Source organism: Sorex araneus, chromosome 3, assembly GCF_027595985.1.
Source record: "Sorex araneus isolate mSorAra2 chromosome 3, mSorAra2.pri, whole genome shotgun sequence".
Classification (NCBI taxonomy): Eukaryota; Metazoa; Chordata; class Mammalia; order Eulipotyphla; family Soricidae; genus Sorex; species Sorex araneus.
In genome coordinates, this window is record NC_073304.1 from 185,439,184 (window position 1) to 185,457,296 (window position 18,113).

At 46.1% G+C, this 18,113-nt stretch overlaps 1 protein-coding gene and 1 non-coding gene across 2 annotated transcripts in view; both read right to left on the reverse strand.

Moving 5' to 3' along the window:
- Positions 1-17,575, reverse strand: part of DNAH2 (dynein axonemal heavy chain 2) — a 168,838-nt gene extending 151,263 nt beyond the window's left edge. The window contains exons 1-4 of the mRNA XM_004605194.2: positions 17,442-17,575; positions 15,653-15,745; positions 15,029-15,214; positions 4,437-4,498 (exon numbers count right to left, since the gene is read on the reverse strand). Of these exons, the coding sequence (XP_004605251.2) occupies positions 4,437-4,498; positions 15,029-15,200 (234 nt within the window). The 5' untranslated portion in view covers positions 15,201-15,214; positions 15,653-15,745; positions 17,442-17,575. The remainder of the gene's footprint in view (positions 1-4,436; positions 4,499-15,028; positions 15,215-15,652; positions 15,746-17,441) is intronic.
- On the reverse strand, positions 12,667-12,773 carry LOC129403834 (U6 spliceosomal RNA). The gene has a single exon (XR_008629494.1). It is a non-coding gene; the product is annotated as a U6 spliceosomal RNA (small nuclear RNA).
- Positions 17,576-18,113: the final 538 nt, after the last annotated feature.

Consider the following 18,113-nt stretch of genomic DNA (forward strand, 5'->3'; position numbering starts at 1 on the left):
TGGGTAGGGTGTTTGCCTTGCACTCGACCAACCCAGGTTCGATTCTCAGCATCCCATATGGTCCCCTGAGCACTGTCAGGAGTAATTCCTGAGTGCAGAGCCAGGAGTAACCTCTGTACATTGCCAGTTGTGACCCAAAAAGGAAAAAAAAAGAAAAGAGAAGAGAAGAGAAGAGAAGAGAAGAGAAGAGAAGAGAAGAGAAGAGAAGAGAAGAGAAGAGAAGAGAAGAGAAGAGAAGAGAAGAGAAGAGAAAAGGAAAGAAAAGAAGAGAAAAGGAAAGAAAAGAAAAGAAAAGAAAAGAAAAGAAAAGAAAAGAAAAGAAAAGAAAAGAAAAGAAAAGAAAAGAAAAGAAAAGAAAAGAAAAGAAAAGGAAAGGAAAATACACTAAGCAAAGAGTTTGCCTTGCATGCAGAATACCCAGGTATCATCACTGGCACCACATATGGTCCACTGAGCCTACCAGGATTATCCCCGAGCTCAGAGCCAGGAGTAAACCCTGAGCACAGCCAAATATGGTCCCCAAACAGGAAAAGTTTGATTTAGAAATCCATTTTATTTTTTGGAGAGGGGAGGGTCATCCTGGGCCATAACCAGTGATGCTTAGGGACTCCTCCTGGTGGTGCTCTGGGTAGCATATGTGATGCTGGGAGTCAAACCCAGATTGGTCACATGCAAGGCAAACACCCTATTCACTGTACTATCTCTCCGGTCCCCAGTAATATTTTTTCAAGCAAAGGGAAGGCAGGGAGTCAGGGACCACTCTTGGGTATTCTCAGGTCTGACTATTCATGCTCAGGCCTAACAGTCCAGTGCCTGTGAGATCTAGGGCCACAAAGGGTGATGCTGGGGTGGGGGTGGGTGGGGAGAGGTAATGCAGTAGAGGAATCAAACTTAGGGCCCCCATACATACCAGGCATTTGCTTAACCACTGAATGGTTTCCTTGGTCATGATTCAAGTCTTTTGTTGTTGCTTTTGTTTTAGTTTTGGGGACACACCGGCATTATTCCTACCTCAGAGCTTAGATGATCACTCCAGGAAGGTTCAGGTGACCATATGTGGTACCAGGGATCAAACCCAGGGGGACCATGTGTAAAGCAAATGTTCTACCCTCTGTACTTATTACTCGAGTCCCTGGTTCAAAAATCTTTTGATTCAGGGAGCCCTAACGAAGATGCAGTGGCAATAGTACCTGCCTTTGAATTGTGAGGCTGTAAGTGCAATACCCAGTTCCATCAGCATGTACCAGGCATGGTCCCAGCAGCTGTCTGGGAATCCCAAAGCAACAACAGTATACGATCCCAAATACAACACAGCCAGGTGCATGTAATACCATAACCAAAGATGTACCAGCATCACAACTGAAGTGTGAGACCCCTGGCAAGGATCTGAGCACCACAACCAGATGTGCCCGCCCCAGCAGATTCCATAACCAGTGTGTGAGCACCACAACCAACCTGAAATCTAGTCTTCATAAAAGCAGTGAAGGAAAGGAACACAAATAGAAATACTTGATTCAGTAACTCCACATACGAAAATAATCTTAAGGAAATTACACAGCATTTTAGATATTGATAATATTCATTAAAGAATTATTTTAATATAATATTCACTAAAGAATTACCATAAGAGGGGCTGGAGTAATAGCACAGTGGGTAGGGCGTTTGCCTTGCACGCGGCCAACCCGGGTTCGAATCCCAGCATCCCATATGGTCCCCTGAGCACTGCCAAGGGTAATTCCTGAGTGCAGAGCCAGGAGTAACCCCTGTGCATTGCCGGGTGTGACCCAAAAAGCAAAAAAAAAACTTACCATAAGAGTGAAATATTTAAAATGACAGAATGTGGGCTGGAGTGCAGCAGGTAAGGCGTTTGCCTTGCACACGGCCAACCCAGGTTCAAATCCCAGCATCCCATATGGTCCCCTGAGCACTGCCAGGAGTAATTCCTGAGTGCAGAGCCAGGAATAACCCCTGTGCATCACCAGGTGTGACCCAAAAAGCTAAATAAATAAATAAATAAATAGATAAAATGACAGAATGTGTAAGAGTTTTAAGATTTAATAATAGTAGGGGGATGGAGCAATAGTACAACGAGTAGGGCGTTTGCCTTGCACGCGGCCGACCCTGTTTCATTTCCTAGCATCCCATATGATCCCCTGAGCACTTCCAGGGGTAATTCTGAGTGCAGAGCCAGGAGTAACCCTTGTGCATCACTGGGTGTGACCCAAAAAGAAAAAAAAATTAACAATAGTACAAATATATAATCAAACATATACTTTTTTTTTTTACTTTTTGGGTCACACCTGGCGATGCACAGGGGTTACTCCTGGCTCTGCACTCAGGAATTACCCCTGGCCGTGCTCAGGGGACCATATGGGATGCTGGGATTTGAACCCAGGTCAGCCACGTGCAAGGCAAACGCCCTACCCGCTGTGCTATCTCTCCAGCCCACCCTACATTCTTTTTAAATGGTGCTTGTAAAAGTATAAATAATCAGAGAGCTGGAGACATAGTAGAAGAGGTAAGGTACTTGCCCAACTCCCAGCACCTATATGGTCCCCCAGGCACCACCAGGAATAACTTCTGAGTGCATAGCCAAGAGTAATGCCTTAGCATCACCAGGTTTTGAACCAAAAATAAAAACAAATATATAAATAATAGGAATAATGATAAATGTTTTACCAAAAAGATTCATGAAAATGTTAATATATGACATAGATAGGATTGTACTTAAAAGAGAAAACTCAGGGCCAGAGCAAGTGGTTAGGGCACTTGTCTTCCACACACACAACCTTGATTCAATCCTCTGCAACACTATGGACCTCTGATCCCTGCCAAGAGTAAGCCCTGAACAGTGCTGGGTGTGGTCCAAAAATTAAAATATAAACAAATGAATGAAAAAACAGACAGATAAAAATTGCATGTCAGGGGCTGGAGTTATAGCACAGCGGGTAGGGCGTTTGCCTTGCACGCAGCCGACCCAGGTTCGATTCCCAACATCCCATATGGTCCCCTGAGCATAGCCAGTGGGTGATTCCTGAGTGCAGAGCCAGGAGTGATCCCTGAGCATAGCTGGGTGTGACCCAAAAAGAAAAAAAAATTGCATGCCAAAGTTTTGGAGTTTATGAAACTTTTTGGAGGGGCACACAGAGTTCAGGGGTCACACCTAGTAGTACTTGGGAGACCATATACATTATCAGGATTAGAAAATCGAAGTCACAGATGCAGCCACATGATAGTCAAGCACCTTAACATAACTATCCCTTTGACCCAAAACATATCAATGTATTAACACTGCATATTTAAACTATAATGCTATGACTTTCCTTTTCTTTTTGTTTTCTCTTTCCTTTGGTTTCTGGGCCATACCTGGTGATGCTCAGAGGTAACTCCTTATTCTGCATTCAGGAATCATTCCCAGAGGTGCTCAGAGGACCATATGGGATGCCAGGGATCAAACATGGGTTAGCTGCATGCAAGGTAAGTGTCTTACCCACTGTATTATTTCTCAACCCCTATGACTTTCCTTTGTTCTTTTCTGAACCTTCCAATTTTTTTCAATAATCACTGTTATTTTTTTCTTAATTTTAAAACCATTTCAAAGCTTTCTATTTCGTCTGTTCTGTTTTGTTTTGATTTGGGGCCACACCCATCAGTGCTCAGGCTTATCCTGGCTCTGATCTCAGGGATCACTCCTGGAGGATCCCTGAGGATACTGGGGACCTATGGGGGAACAGGGATTGAACTTGGGTCAGATGTGTGCAAAGCAAGTGCCCTACCTGCTGCACTATCTCCCTAAATCCCAGTTTCTATTATGTGTTCCGCTAGCCCAGGTACCAATGGGCATGACTAGACATTGATACAACTTGTAAGTAAAGGTAAGGGATCTTTTAGTGCCAATTTCTAAATTTGTAAAAAGTGCTGACACGATTTCTAAAAATTCCTTTGCAAAGGGAAGGGAGACAAGGGGAGGGAAGGGGAGGGAGCAAGGAAGAGGAAAAGAGGAGAAGAAGAAAGGGAGAGTGGGAGAGAGGGAGGGAGGGAGGAAGACCAGCAGGCAGGCAGGCCCACTTAGAAATTCGAGTCTATTTAGGTCAGCTTGTTCAGATGTTGTTCAGGGTTGTTCAACTCATTCAGATGTTCTCCTATATCCCATTCTCCTTTATCCCTGATAAAGCCTGTTGTTTAACCCCCAAGGCAGAGAGACAAGAAAATGACACAATGACCTGGTCATCAGTCAGACCCTCTTCCCTTGTAGGGCTGGAGGGCTGCTTCTAGGAGGACTGTCCTTTGTTCAAGCAACTGTTTCTGTGGCAGAGAGCCTCCCAGTAGACAGTAAGCAGAAGAAAGTGGCAGATTATACTCAACTCTACAACTAATCCTTTGATTCCCCCAGTTATTAGGGAAGAATATTTGTCTCAGGGATGACCCAAACTTACTACATCCAACTCAGGCTCCTGAAACTCTTCTTTCTGTACTTCTGATGTCTTCAACACTAGCTCTGTGGAGAATAAAATTTTAAAAATAAGGCATTTCCTAAACAGTTATACATAAGAGATAGCACAATAACACCAAACTCTAAAAGATTAATTCATGCCCCCCCCAAAGTAAGTGAGACCCAATGGCACTACTATTTGTGGTTTTAGGTTGGTCTTGGGGGGGGGTTGTCTGATTTTAGTTTTGGGGCCACACCTGGCAGTACTCAGGGCTTACTCCTGGCTCTGTGCCCAGGAATCACACCTAATAGGATTCAGAGACCACATGGGATGAATAACCTGATCGAACCCAGGTCTTAGCCCCGTACAAGGCAAGCACCCATTGTGCTATTGCTCCAGCGATTTGTGGTACCTAGCGTAGCAGCAGTGTGCGTGGGATCTCTGATGCTCTCCAGCCAAGTATGTATAAGCATCACAACTACATGAGTGAGCACTGCAATCAAGTGTATGACTCCCAGGGAGCACCACAATAAACAGACAGTACAGCAGTCAGGTGGGTAATAGTCATCATCTGACCCAAGAATTCTGCTTCTAGGTGCCAACTTAAGGAAACTGGGGTCTGGTTTGGTTTGGTTTTTGTTCTTTTGGTTTTGAGGCCACAGCAATGCTTGGAGGCCCATTGCTCGGGGATCACTCAGCCATACTGGAGGACCACTCAGTCCCAGGGATCAAACTCGGGGCTCTTGCAAACAAAGTATTTGCTTTAGTCCATTTAGCCATTTCCCCTAGATTAAAGAAAATTAGAAGTAGAACTCAGACATTTGTACGCCAATGCTCATTGAGCACTATTCATAATGGTCAAAAGAGTTCATCAATAAACAAATGGGGGGAGGGGCAGAGTGATAGTACAGTGGGCAAGGCGCTTGCCTTGTATGCAGCTGACAGGGGTTAGATCCCCAGTATCCCATATGGTCCCCTGAGCATCCCCAAGAGTGTTCCTTGGGTGCAAAGCCAGGAAAATCTCTGAGTATCTCTAGGTGTATCCCAAAAACAAAAAAAGAAAAAAGACAAAAAATAAACAAATAAGGGGCCTGCAAGATAGCACTCCTGTTAAGATACTCGCATTGCACACAGCATACTCGGGTTTGATCCTCCAGCACCCTGTATGGTCCCTCACATAACACTAGGAATGTTAACACTCCCTGAGTGCAGAGGAGTTGGCCCTGAATACAGCTGGGTATGGCCCAACCCTCCCCTTCCCCCAAATAATCATTACTCTAGGTTAAAAAAAAAAAGGCAGTCACAATAATATATATTTCTCCTTCCATTTTTCCATTTATAAGAAATGTTCAAGGGGCCGGAGCAATAGCACAGTGGGTAGGGCGTTTGCCTTGCACGCGGCCGACCCGGGTTCGATCCCCGGCATCCCATATGGTCCCCCAAGCACTGCCAGGAGTAATTCCTGAGTGCAAAGCCAGGAGTAACCCCTGAGCATCGCTGGGTGTGACCCAAAAAGAAAAAAAAAAAAGCAGAAGAGGGGCTGGAGGATAGTACAGCAGGTACGGCATTTGCCTTGCATGTGGCCGACCCGGGTTCAATTCCCAGCATCCCATATGGTCCCCCGAGCACTGTCAAGAGGAATTCCTGAATGTGAGAGCCAGGAGTAACCCTGTGTATCGCCAGGTGTAACCCAAAAGTAAAAAAAAAAAAAAAAAAAAAGAAATGTTCAGAACAGGCAAGTCAGCATCAGTAAGTGAGTTTGTGAGTGCCAGGATATGAGGGGAATGGGGAATAGGCAATAACAACTAAATGGCAAAGCTCTGGGTGATTGGAAATAAAGATATAGGGGTCACATGGTGTCACTTTTCTAGAGAGATATAAATATTCTAAAATTATATAGCATTAAGAGTTCTGAAGTTTTGTGAATAAAATACACTGTACACTTTAAAGGGGTAAATTTTATAGCAAGTATATCTCTTTTTTTGTTTTGGGAGCAATTTTTTTTTTTTAACCATAATTAGCAGTGGTCAGGGGCCACTGTCAGCGGTATTCAAGGGCCTGTGCAGTGCTCAGGGTCACACCCAGGCCTCCTCCATACAAAAGTGTACACTCAGTCCTTACAGCTACTTCCATACCCTCATTGCTTTGAGATCACACTCAGCAGGGCGCATCAGGTCAGCTGTGTGCAAGGCAAATACCCTGCCTGCTATACTACGGTTCCGATCTCCCTACAACTCATTTAAAAAAAAAAAAAAAAAAAGCTGACCTGGGGCCAGCTTTTTTGAGTACAGTGGGTAGGGCATTTGCCCTGCACATGGTTGACTAAGGATTAATCCCTGGCATCCCATATGGTCCCCAAGCACTGCCAGAAGTAATTCCTGAATGCAGAGCCAGGAATAACTCCTGAGCACCAGCAGGTGTGACCCAAAAAGGGAAGAAAAAACTGGCTAAGGAGGGGCTGGAGTGATAGCACAGCCAGTAGGGCATTTGCCTTGCACACAGCTGAGCCGGGTTCGATTCCCATATGGTCCCCCGAGCACCGCCAGGATTAATTCCTGAGTACATGAGCTAGGAGTAACTCTGTGCAATGCCAGGTATGACCCAAAAAGGAAAAAAAAAAAAAACTGGCTAAGGAGCCAAAGAGATAGGATAGGGGCTAAAGCACTTGAATGGCATGTGGCCAACCCCAGTTGGCCAATTCCTAGCACTGAGCACCACTGAGAGTGACTCCTGACCACAGAGATAGGAGTAGGACCCAAACATCACCAGGTTTGGGAAACAAAGGAAATTAGTACTAAGGTTATTCTAGACATTCATCTTCTGGCCTTCCTTTCTTTTCTAGATCCATGAAAGCAGGAGGAGCTCACAGATATCAATATCAGGACCTCTCTAACAACCGCCTGCTGAACACCTATCTATGTCCCCTACTCCCTCTCTAAACCTGAAAGAACCCAAAGAAGGTGCTTCTCTGCCACCTGATATGCTGCTCACACAGGAAACTGCGGTTAAACTAGTGGATTTTCCATTGTCTGTGAGGTGAATGGACTGGGGGTTTGCGGGGAGAGGGATGGGATGGAACCAAAAGTCCTCGGGTAACAGAAAATTCTGACTTCCAGAAAGAAAAACAAAGAGTCACAGAAGCTGAAGAAGAAAACCATGAAAAAAGGAGGAAGAGGTGACTTCAAGATCTCCACAGCCTGTGATGAGAACCAATGCCCTTTGAGCATTTAAGACTTCAGATTGGAACTTTCCTTGGAGAAGGAACATGAGATACTCTCCAGATTTAAGAGATTTGCAGGTCTGAGAAATAGCTTAATAAACTGAGTGCATGTTCTGCATACAGGAGGCCCCCAATCAAACCATATGTACATAACCTGGATTAGCCCCAGAGTTGAGTATGGTTAAAAACAAGGAAACAACATGGGGACAGAGCAATAGCACAGTGGGTAGGGTGTTCTGCTTGGAATGAGGTCAACCTGGTTTGGATCAGTGATATCCCATGTGGTCCCCCAAATACGTCAGGAGTAATTCCTGAGCACAGAGGAAAGAGTAAGCCCTTAGCACCATCAGGTGCAGGACAAAAAAACAAACAAGCAAACAACAACCAAAATAAGTCAACTGGAATTATCTTCTATATAATTTATGTAAAGTCTAAACCATGCCATGCCATGCATGTATATATGTTCATGGATACATAAAGTAAAAATTTTTTAAAAGTGGGAGGTAGGGAGATAGTACAGTAGGTAGGGTACTTTCCTTGCATGCAGCCAACCCTGGTTCAAGCCCAGCATCCCATTTGGCCCCCGAGCACTGGGAGGTAGAGCCCAAACAACAAACCAAAATCAAACCAAAAATCCATGCTTGAGAAAGAGAAACCCTAACACAAAATAGCAGAGGCTGCTGCAGAAAAAGAAGGACTTGCTGGGAGGCAAATGCAGAGGTTCCCTTAACACTAGCACCATGTATTCTTACCTGGAATCAAACGGAGACTATACATAGACATTCATTATATCATTCCCCAAGACTTTTCCTGTTTTGCACGAACTATGGGTCTACAATTTTTTACCCTAAACCCTGGGGTCAAGTTTAACTCAGAATTTAGAATTTAGAATTATAATATAGAGTTAGAGAGACAGTACAGTGGGTCAGATACTTGCCTTGTAATCCCTGGCACCATATATGAGCTCCGAGTGCTGCCATAAGTGATCCCTGAGCACAGAGTCAGGAGTAAGCCCTGAGCACAGCTGGATGTGGCCCAAAACCAAAACGTGTAGAATTATAATATATGGTATGTAATACCTCCCACTCACCCAGCCCTCAGTAAGCACTAACACGGCATTCCACAAACTTCATATTAGTAGTACTCTGCAATAAAAAAATATACTGAATTGCTTAAAAAGTCTATAAATACTTTCATGTCAGTTTAACTTAGGTTTTACCAACCACCAAGTAAGTTTGGATGCCAAACTTTGTGGTGGAGGGGAACTTTTAGTTCTTAGAGATTAAAAAAAAAAAACATATGAGCTCATATTGCATCTTTTCTTAACAGAAATTGAGAGACATTTATAGGGTCAAAGGATATCAAAACACTTCAAAGTTGTTTGCCCCCCGACCCACAAACTTTTACCTTAGTCTCACTCGATGCTAACTAGTTGACTTAAAGACAACAAGAACATATTTCTCATTGTTTTGAGTATGAATTCCAAGATCAGGTGCCGGCACAGTTAAGAGAAAGCCCTTTAGTATGGGGTGCTGGGTCAGTCGCACAAGGTAAATGTCCCACCTGCTGTACTATGCTCAGGCCCTGGTTTATTTTTGATTTGGGGGCCACACCCAGCAGGAATTCTCTGCTCAGAGAAATACTCCCAGTGGTGCATGAGAAACCATGGGATTCTGGGGATTGAAGGTGAGGTTCCAGGGGCTGGAGCAATAGTAGAGCGGGTAGGGCATTTGCTTTGCACATGGCCAACCCGGGTTTGATTCCCAGCATCCCATATGGTCCCCTGGGAACTGCCATGGGTAATCTCTGAATGCAAAGCCAGGAGTGAGCCTTGTGCATCGCCAGGTGTGACCCAAAAAGCAAAAAAAAAAAAAAAAAGAAGGTGGGGTTCCAGACCTTTGAGTCATCTCCCCAACCTTACTTCTATTTCTCAATTGCTGCCATGCTGGACTGGGCATGTGGGCTGAACCTGGGGCTTCACACATGGACCACATCCCAAATTGCTGGGTTCCCTTTCTTTTTGTTTTTTGAACCACACCCAGCGGTGCTCAGGGCTTACTCTTGGTTCTAGACTCAGAGACCCCTTCTGGTAGGGTTTGGGAGACAATCTGGGGTGCCGAGATTGAACCCAAATCAGCCACGTACAAGGCAAAAGCCCGACCTGCTGTACTATCACTCCTCTTGTACTGGAGTTTCACCATCAATTTTTAAACACCTCCCCATTGTTCCACCTCCCAATACACTGGGCATCAGGATTTTAACATATGACCTCAGGGGGACACAGTCAGACCATCTCAGTAACCACTGTTTCCAGGGGGTTCCAGACAGGTCACGGTCTCCAGGAGGTCAGCCCTTTCTCAAGTTCAAAGGTTATAGTGATTGATGTTCCTTTCAGAGTTGCCTTGAATCTCAGATCTCTGAGCCTCTATCCTGTTTCATGTCAACTAGAAAGCTCCACATCACACAATAAAATGAAACTAGAGGCCAGAGAGATAGTACAGCAGGTAGGTCATTTGATTTGCATGTGGGCGACCAGGATTCAATCTCCAGAATCCCGTATGATCCCCTGAGCACTGCCAGGAGTGATTCCTAAGTGCAGAACCCCTGAACACCACTGGGTATGGCCCAAAAACAAAAACAAAAACAAAATTAAACAAACACTAAAAAAAAAAAAATTGAAAAATCTAGCCCTTACCACCAACTGAGTAGTGCAATAAAGGCTTAGCGCAAGCAACTAGCAAAGTCAGGGGCCAAAGCAACAGCCGGTAGGACCCTGGCATCCCATAAGGTCCTCCAAGCACCACCAGGAGTAATTCCTGAGTACAAAGCCAGGAGTAACCCCTGAGAATCACTGCATGTCCCCTCATCCCCCCCAAAAAAGCAGCAGCAGCAGCAGCAGCTCCCTCCCTCCCTTCCCACTCCAGAGGATTCTCCAAAATGGAAGTCTCTGCCTTACCTCCTCATTTCACCTACATCTGGTACTCAGCTTCTAGAAGCCAGCATTTTTAAACTACTTTCAAGAGAATGCAGTAAGAAGAAGAAAATGCACATTTCTATGCCTGTATGCTGATACAAGGCTCTATATGCCATGAGTCTTCTCCAACACATGCTTAATCACACAACTTTTAGTATTAAGTATAAATTCAGGGGATTCAGTAAAGAATCTCCAATCCTGGGGCCGGAGCAATAGCACAGTGGGTAGGGCGTTTGCCTTGCACGCAGCCTACCCGGGTTCGATCCCCGGCATCCCATATGGTCCCCCAAGCACCGCCAGGAGTAATTCCTGAGTGTAAAGCCAGGAGTAACCCCTGAGCATCGCTGGGTTGTGACCCAAAAAGCAAAAAAAAAAAAAAAAAAAGAATCTCCAGTCCTGTAAGGATAATCGAGTGATTAAAGCATTTGCCTAGGGGCTGGAGCGATAGCACAGCGGGTAGAGCGTTTGCCTTGCACACAGCCGACCTAGGTTCAATTTCCAGCATCCCATACGGTCCCCTGAGCACTGCTAGGAGCAATTCCTGAGTGCCTGAGCCAGCAGTAGCCCTGTGCCTTGCCAGGTGTAACCCAAAAAGAAAAAAAAAAAGGCACTTGCCTAGCATACAATCAATCCATTTTGTTCCATTGTACCACTTACAGTCCTTTTAGCACAGCCAGAAGTGATCCGTGAGCACAGAGGCAGAATTATGACCTGAGGACAACCAGGGATGGCCCCCAAACAAACAAAATCATAAAAGTGAATTCTAGTGGAGCCAGAGTGATGATATAGCAGGTAGAGCACTTGCCTTGCATGCAGCCAACCTGGGTTCAATTCCTGGCACCACAATGATTTCCCAAGCTCCACCAGGATTAATCCCTGAGTGCAAGACCAGAAATAAGCCCTGAATCGCCCCAGAGGGGGGGAGAGTGAGACCCCTTCTCGCCCCAGGGGACTCAGCCCAGCAGCCAAAAACCTACAGAACTCAACTGCTGCCATGCTCATGGCCGCTCTCCACACACTCGGGCTGAGCCTCACCCACAAGTGAATCTCTTCCTGGATCACATGGCCGCATTTGCAGCCGTGAGACAATTCATAGGACACACCCTACCCATACTCCAAGAGTACTGCACCACATTTGATGGGATTCAAAGTAGAAGGTAACCAACCTTAGAAGGAAATAAATTATTTCGGTTCTGCTTTGGGGCAGGGACTGGGGTTCGGGATGAAAACACCTGAAATATGGTGGTGGAAGGTGTAATGGTGGTGGAATTGGTGTTTGAATATTAAATGTAATCAAATAATGTGAACTACTTTATAAAATTTAAAAAATTTTAAAAAAAATTTTTAAATAAAAGTTAGAAAGAAAGAAAGAAAGAAAGAAAGAAAGAAAGAAAGAAAGAAAGAAAGAAAGAAAGAAAGAAAGAAAGAAAGAAAGAAGCCCTGAACACCACCAGGTATAGCCAAAAAGTTTCGCCCCCTCCCCCCAAAAAAAGTGAATTCTATAGCTCGAGAGAGTACAGGGAGTAAAGTGCTTGCCTTGTATGCAGGGCTGACTGAATCAATTCCCAGAAAACATATATGGTTCCCCAACTCTAAACAATTCAAATGTAACCCAAAAATAAATAAATAAAAGTGAATTCTAGGGGTGGGAGCAATAGCACAGCGGGCAGAGTGTTTGCCTTGCTTGTGGCCGACCTGGATTCGATTCCCAGCATCCCATATGGTCCCCTGAGCACCGCCAGGGGTGATTCCTGAGTGCAGAGCCAGGAGTAACCCCTGTGCAGCGCCAGGTGTGACACAAAAAGCAAAAAAAAAAAAAAACAAAGTGAATTCTAGGTGCATTCCCCATCCTGGAAGCTTCCCACACCTCAACATGAGATGTGTTAATTCCTTTTACGTTACAGATACTTTCAGATCACTCAACTCTGAAGAAACCTGCATACAAGTTCTTGTTCTCTTTCATTCTCTTCTCTCTCTCTCCCTCTCTCTTCTCATATTTCCCTACATATAACTATTTTACTTCTTTTTTTTAATTAAAGAAAAATATGGAACACTTCACAAATTTGCATATCATCCTTACACAGGAGCCATGCTAATCTTTTCTGTATTGGCCCAATTTTTGTATATGTGCTGCCAAAGCAAGCACTAATTATTTTACTTCTAAATAAATAATAAAAGAGAATCCTAGGGATGGAGAGATGATTTTTTGGGGGGAGGGGGCATTGAATCAAACCCAGCAATACTCTGCTCTGAGGAATTATTCCTGACAGGGCCTGGTGGACCATATGGAATGCCAGGGATTGAACCTAGGTCTGCCATGTGCAAGGCAAATGCTCTACCTGCAAGACAAATGTTCTACCTGCTATACTATCACTATCCCCTAGAGAGATGATTTAATGGATTAAATCCATGAGCTGCATATGGAAGCCCAAATTCAATCCATAGCACCACATGGTCCTCTGAGCACTGTCAGGAGTAGCCCCTGAGCATCACTGGCTATGGATCCAAAACAAATCAAAACCAAAAGTGGGTGCTATTTTACTCCATTTTGATAGGTTGCTAACAATAGGAAGGAACTCCAAGAAAACAGGAGGTTTATACTTCCTGTTTAGATATAAACAGCTCAGAGTATTTAGATATAAACACGCTGGCCAGTGTTCTATATGCCCAGTGTCCACAATAGATCTCAAAAACCTTCCAACTAAATTAATTCACTCACAAGGAAGAAATCTCAGCAAAACCACAAGAAGCAGTTTCTTTAAGCTCTGAACACAGGGGCTGCTACTGCAACTCAGTGGTAGTCTTGCATATGTGAGGACCTGGGTTTAACTCCTAGCATCACAAATCAAATCAAATAAACTCTAAACACCCTCAATTTAGATAACAGACTTCTTTCCCAAGGCCTCTGAACCTGAACCTCCTCTAAGACCCTGCCAAGATGAAGCACACGCTTCACAAATATAAGACCTTGAGTTCAATTGTAGTACTGAAAAAAAAATCCAAAGAAAAGGAGAAACACAGAGCCTGAAACAGATGGGAGAAGCATCAGCCTGGCTTAGGATTCAAAGAGTGGCAATGCAGGCTGAGTCTCCATGGTGATGAGCTTAATGGGAGAAAAACATTATTTGTTTTGCCACCCAGGGTGAAAATGGGAAAAAGAAAGAGATCAAACCCTCTTCCGTGGACTAGGAGCAACCAAACACTTGAAATAAAGGGAGAGAGGCTAAGATAAAGGGTTAGTTAGCGGACTCTTGGTGCTTTGAGAAAAATTTTTTAACACAGATAAAGCATAAGACTGATCCAGAAATTAAAAAAAAAAAAAAAAAAAACACGCCCAAAGAGAGATCTAGCAGCAGGCCTGAGATTCTGCTGAAAACCCCGGCTTCTTACCCGAAAGGAAGACTAAACACAAGCCCTAAGATTCTCCTTAAATACAAAACCTTCTCATGTGTGAGACCCTGGGTTTGATCCCTGGCACCACCAAGACAGAACAAAGCATCTGGCTTGGACTGAAGATATAATTCAGGGGTTAAGGCACTTGCCTTGCACATGGCCAAGCAGGATTTACCCCCTGGCACTGCATGTGGTCTCCCAAGAACCACTAAGAGTAATCCTTGAGCACAGAGCCAGGAGTAAGCCCTGAATACAGCTGGCTGTGGCCCAAAAACAAAAACAAAAGAAGAAGAAAAAAGAAAGAAAGAAAGAAAGAAAGAAAGAAAGAAAGAAAGAAAGAAAGAAAGAAAGAAAGAAAGAAAGAAAGAAAGAAAGAAAGAAAGAAAGAAAGAAAGAGAGAAGAGAACAAAAGAACATGGAGCTAGAAAGATAACATAGCAGGTAAGGTACCTGCCTTGCTCACAGCTAATCAGAGTTTGATCCCTGGCACCATATATGATTCCCAAAGCCCTGTCAAGAGTGATTCCTGAGTGCAGAGCCAGGAGTAAACCTGAGCACTGGAGGGTGTGCCCTCTACCCCCCACCCAGCCAAAAAAAGAAACAAAAATATACATTCTGGGGCTGGAGCAATAGTACAGTGGGAAGGGCATTTGCTTTGCATGCAGCCAACCTGAGTTCAATTTCCAGTATCCCATATGGTCCACTGAGCTCAGGAGTGATTCCTGAGTGCAGAGCCAGGAGTAACTACTGAGCATCATCAGATATGACCCAAAAAACAAAACAAAACAAAAAAAAACACACACACTCTTGGCTATAATACTGTACATGTCTTATATATGGCTGATCTGGGTTCAATCTCCAAAACCACATATTGGTCTCCTGAGCCCTACCATAGGGATTCCTAAGCACAGAGCTGGTTGTGCTCCACACACCTTAAAAAAAAAAAAAAAAAAAAAAAACGCACAAAAACACATTCTGCCTCCAAGCCCCGCCCCAGCATATACCCACCAGACTCCTCCCTGAGAGAATCCAAGTGTGACTGTGGCTGAGTCTCAGGCTGTAATTCAGTAGACTCAATGCTCTCCTCAGTTCGGGCTGACATAGAAGACCGAGGAGTTTGCTCTGACTTGCGGCCACTTCGGCTACTGGCTCGCCGCTTCTTCTCAGTTTTGCTGGACATTCTGCAAGCAAAATCTGTAGACCAGAAGCCCAGAAACAGCTCTACTCCCAATCCAGTCCCTTGATCCTTAGAATCTCTTGGGAATTCACAAATAGAAACCCCTGATATCACAGTCTTATCTGCAGGTATCCTATCTGACTCTATTAACCACATATAACCTCACAGTCCTCACTCTTTCCTAAGGATATCCCAACTTCTCCAGGGCATTCGGTTAAAAACCCAGAGCCAGCTCCTCGAGGCATTAGGAATAAGTGGAAGTTAATGATGATAGCCCCAGAAATACCCATAGATGAGGGTTTTGTAAGAGCAGAAGAGAACAGAATAATCAGGAAAGATCTCCTGAGCTGAGTGCGGTTTGCACATACATCTCCCACCATTCCACCCCACAGGGCCTTGAGTGAGACAAGGCCCAGAGAAGATAGTCCCAGAGAAGACAGTCCCAGGTTTCTCACCGTTTTGTCACTGCGTCAAGTTAATGAAGCAAACTAAGTTGAATTTCAATGATTTTCCTATGAATCGCCTTTCCTCCCCAAGTCATCCATCCACTAGAAGGAAAATAGGAAAAGGCTTCTCATCACACTGGAATCTCCAATTTCCAAACAAAGAAAAACAGTATCTGCAACACATCTCTTTGACTGTTAATTCCTGACTGGCAGGAGCCCTGTTTTCACTGAAAAGGTCTGGAGTTTGGCAGGAGAAAGTTACAGGGGCGGAAGAGATGAGGAAGGCCATAGTGGTTACCTGTCCCAGAAAAATAGGACGGCAGTGCCAAAAAGAGAGTAAAACACAGGGCTAAGGCACTCGCCTTGCATGCAGGTGACTCTGGTTCCAATCCCGGGTACTACATATGGTCCCCCTGAGCACTGTCAGGGGTCACTCCTGAGCACAAGGGCCAGTAATAGCCTGAGACCAGTAGGGCAGGGGCTGGAGAGCTAGTACAGCAGATAGGGCACTTGCCTTACATGTGGTTGAAGCAGGTTCAATCCCTAGTGCCTCAGATGTTCCCCTGAGCCCCACCAGGAGTGATCCCTGAGCTCTTGAACAGTAAGCCTTGAACAGCACCAGGTTGGCCCTCTAGGGGATGTGGGCCCCACCACCAAAAAAAAAAAAAAAGGAAAAGAGAAAAGAAGAGCAGACGGGGGCTGGAGTGCACAGTGCACAGTCCCACCTACCAGTGCACAGCAGGTAGGGCGTTTGCCTTGCACGCGGCCAACCCGACCCGGGTTTGAATCCCAGCATCCCATATGGTCCCCTGAGGACCGTCAGGGGTGATTCCTGAGTGCATGAGACAGGAGTGACCCCTGTGCATCGCCGGGTGTGACCCAAAAAGCAAAAAAAAAAAAGAAAAAGAAAAGAAGAGCAGACCAGCTGGAGAGAGTTCATCCAGTAAGGTGCTTGCCTTGCCTATGCAGATCCCAGTTCAATCTCCAGCACCTCATATGTTCTCCCTGAGCACTATCAGGAGTGATCCCTGGTCACAGAGCCAGGAGTAAGCCTTGAGCAGCACCATGTGTGTCCCCTCCGCCCAAAAAGTAGATAATCAGAAAGTTAAGTCTCATTCATTTCCACCTCACTGCGCTGTGTACTGACAGCCCCACAGGCTGCCACAAGCATTGATCCTGGCTTACGAGTTTCAAACCTGAAGAACTTGTGCTTTTCTCCAAGGGAAAAAATGTCCTATTATGCTAAGGGATCGATAAAACCCAACCACAGCACCAGGGCTTCCTTCAAGCTTCCAGAGAAAGATCAGGCGGTGATTCCCTGCCGCCAGCCCTCAGGTTCCTTCTGAAAGGTAAGGTTGGCACCCCATCTCTCTGGGTCCCCTTGGGTCTCCCTCTGGGTCTCTGTGGACCTACACCACAGTTCTAGGAGTTCTAGTAGCCTAGGAAGTAATGTAGGGACCGGCCCCGCCGCAAACTGGCTACCAGTGGGCAACCTCTTCTCACAATCGCATCTTCACACAACCCTCAGAACTGTCCCCACTTCATCCCAACCCTTGTTGCCCCTACTTCTCCCTTCCCTCCCACAATTGCTCTTGGCCTCCCTACAACTGCCCCTTGCTCTCCCCTCCCCCACAACTGCCGCACTGTCTCCCCCGTCTCCAGGACGACTCTGCTCTCCCATCCTGCAAATGCCCCTCCTCTCTTAAAACTCAGTCCACCGCCTCACCCCAGGCTCTGGTCGCTGAAGCTCCCACTGTCCCCAGCATTCCTGGCCCCCTCCTTTCCACCCGACACACACCTCACGACGCCGAGCCTCTCCTGCCTAGGTCGAGCGACCGGCCACTCGGCAACTAAGAACTTGCCCCGCGTGGCCCTGCAAGGGCCCGCGCCAGCACGCGTCGTTATGGCAACCCCGGGCGGGACGGGGCGGGGCCGAACGGCCGGCGCAGGCGCAGTGAGCCCGGCTCGGGCCCCGCGCTACCTGTGTCTCGCTCGGACCTGGGTCAAGTGGGCCGGGAGGGCCGCGCAAGCCGCTGAATCTTGCAGGCAGGCAGAAGGGTGACGGGGTACTGGTGTGAGGACAATCGGGAAAGGCTGGGGATGGAAACAGGGAGATTCCTTCCGTGGACCACACATGAGGCGTGGAACCCAAGTGTCCGACCCCGCGACCAGGTCCGTGGGCTCCATCCCGGACGAGCCCAGTAGATGGCGCCCGGGGTCCCGCCAGGGAGCCTCTTCGGCGCTCTAGAAGGTGCTCCAGGATTTCGAGACAGCCGCGGCTACCGCTGGGTCCGGAGGAAAAACCGGGGCTGGAGCACCCCTGCCCTCCCACTCCTTCCCCCTTCCTAGTTCGGACCGGGGTCTCAGATAGCCGGCAGAAAGGGGCGGGGGAAAAGAGAGAAGAACGGAACTGGAATTTTTGGAATCTGAGGACTGGCTTTGGGAAGCGTCGCTCGTTTTCGGGGGGGGG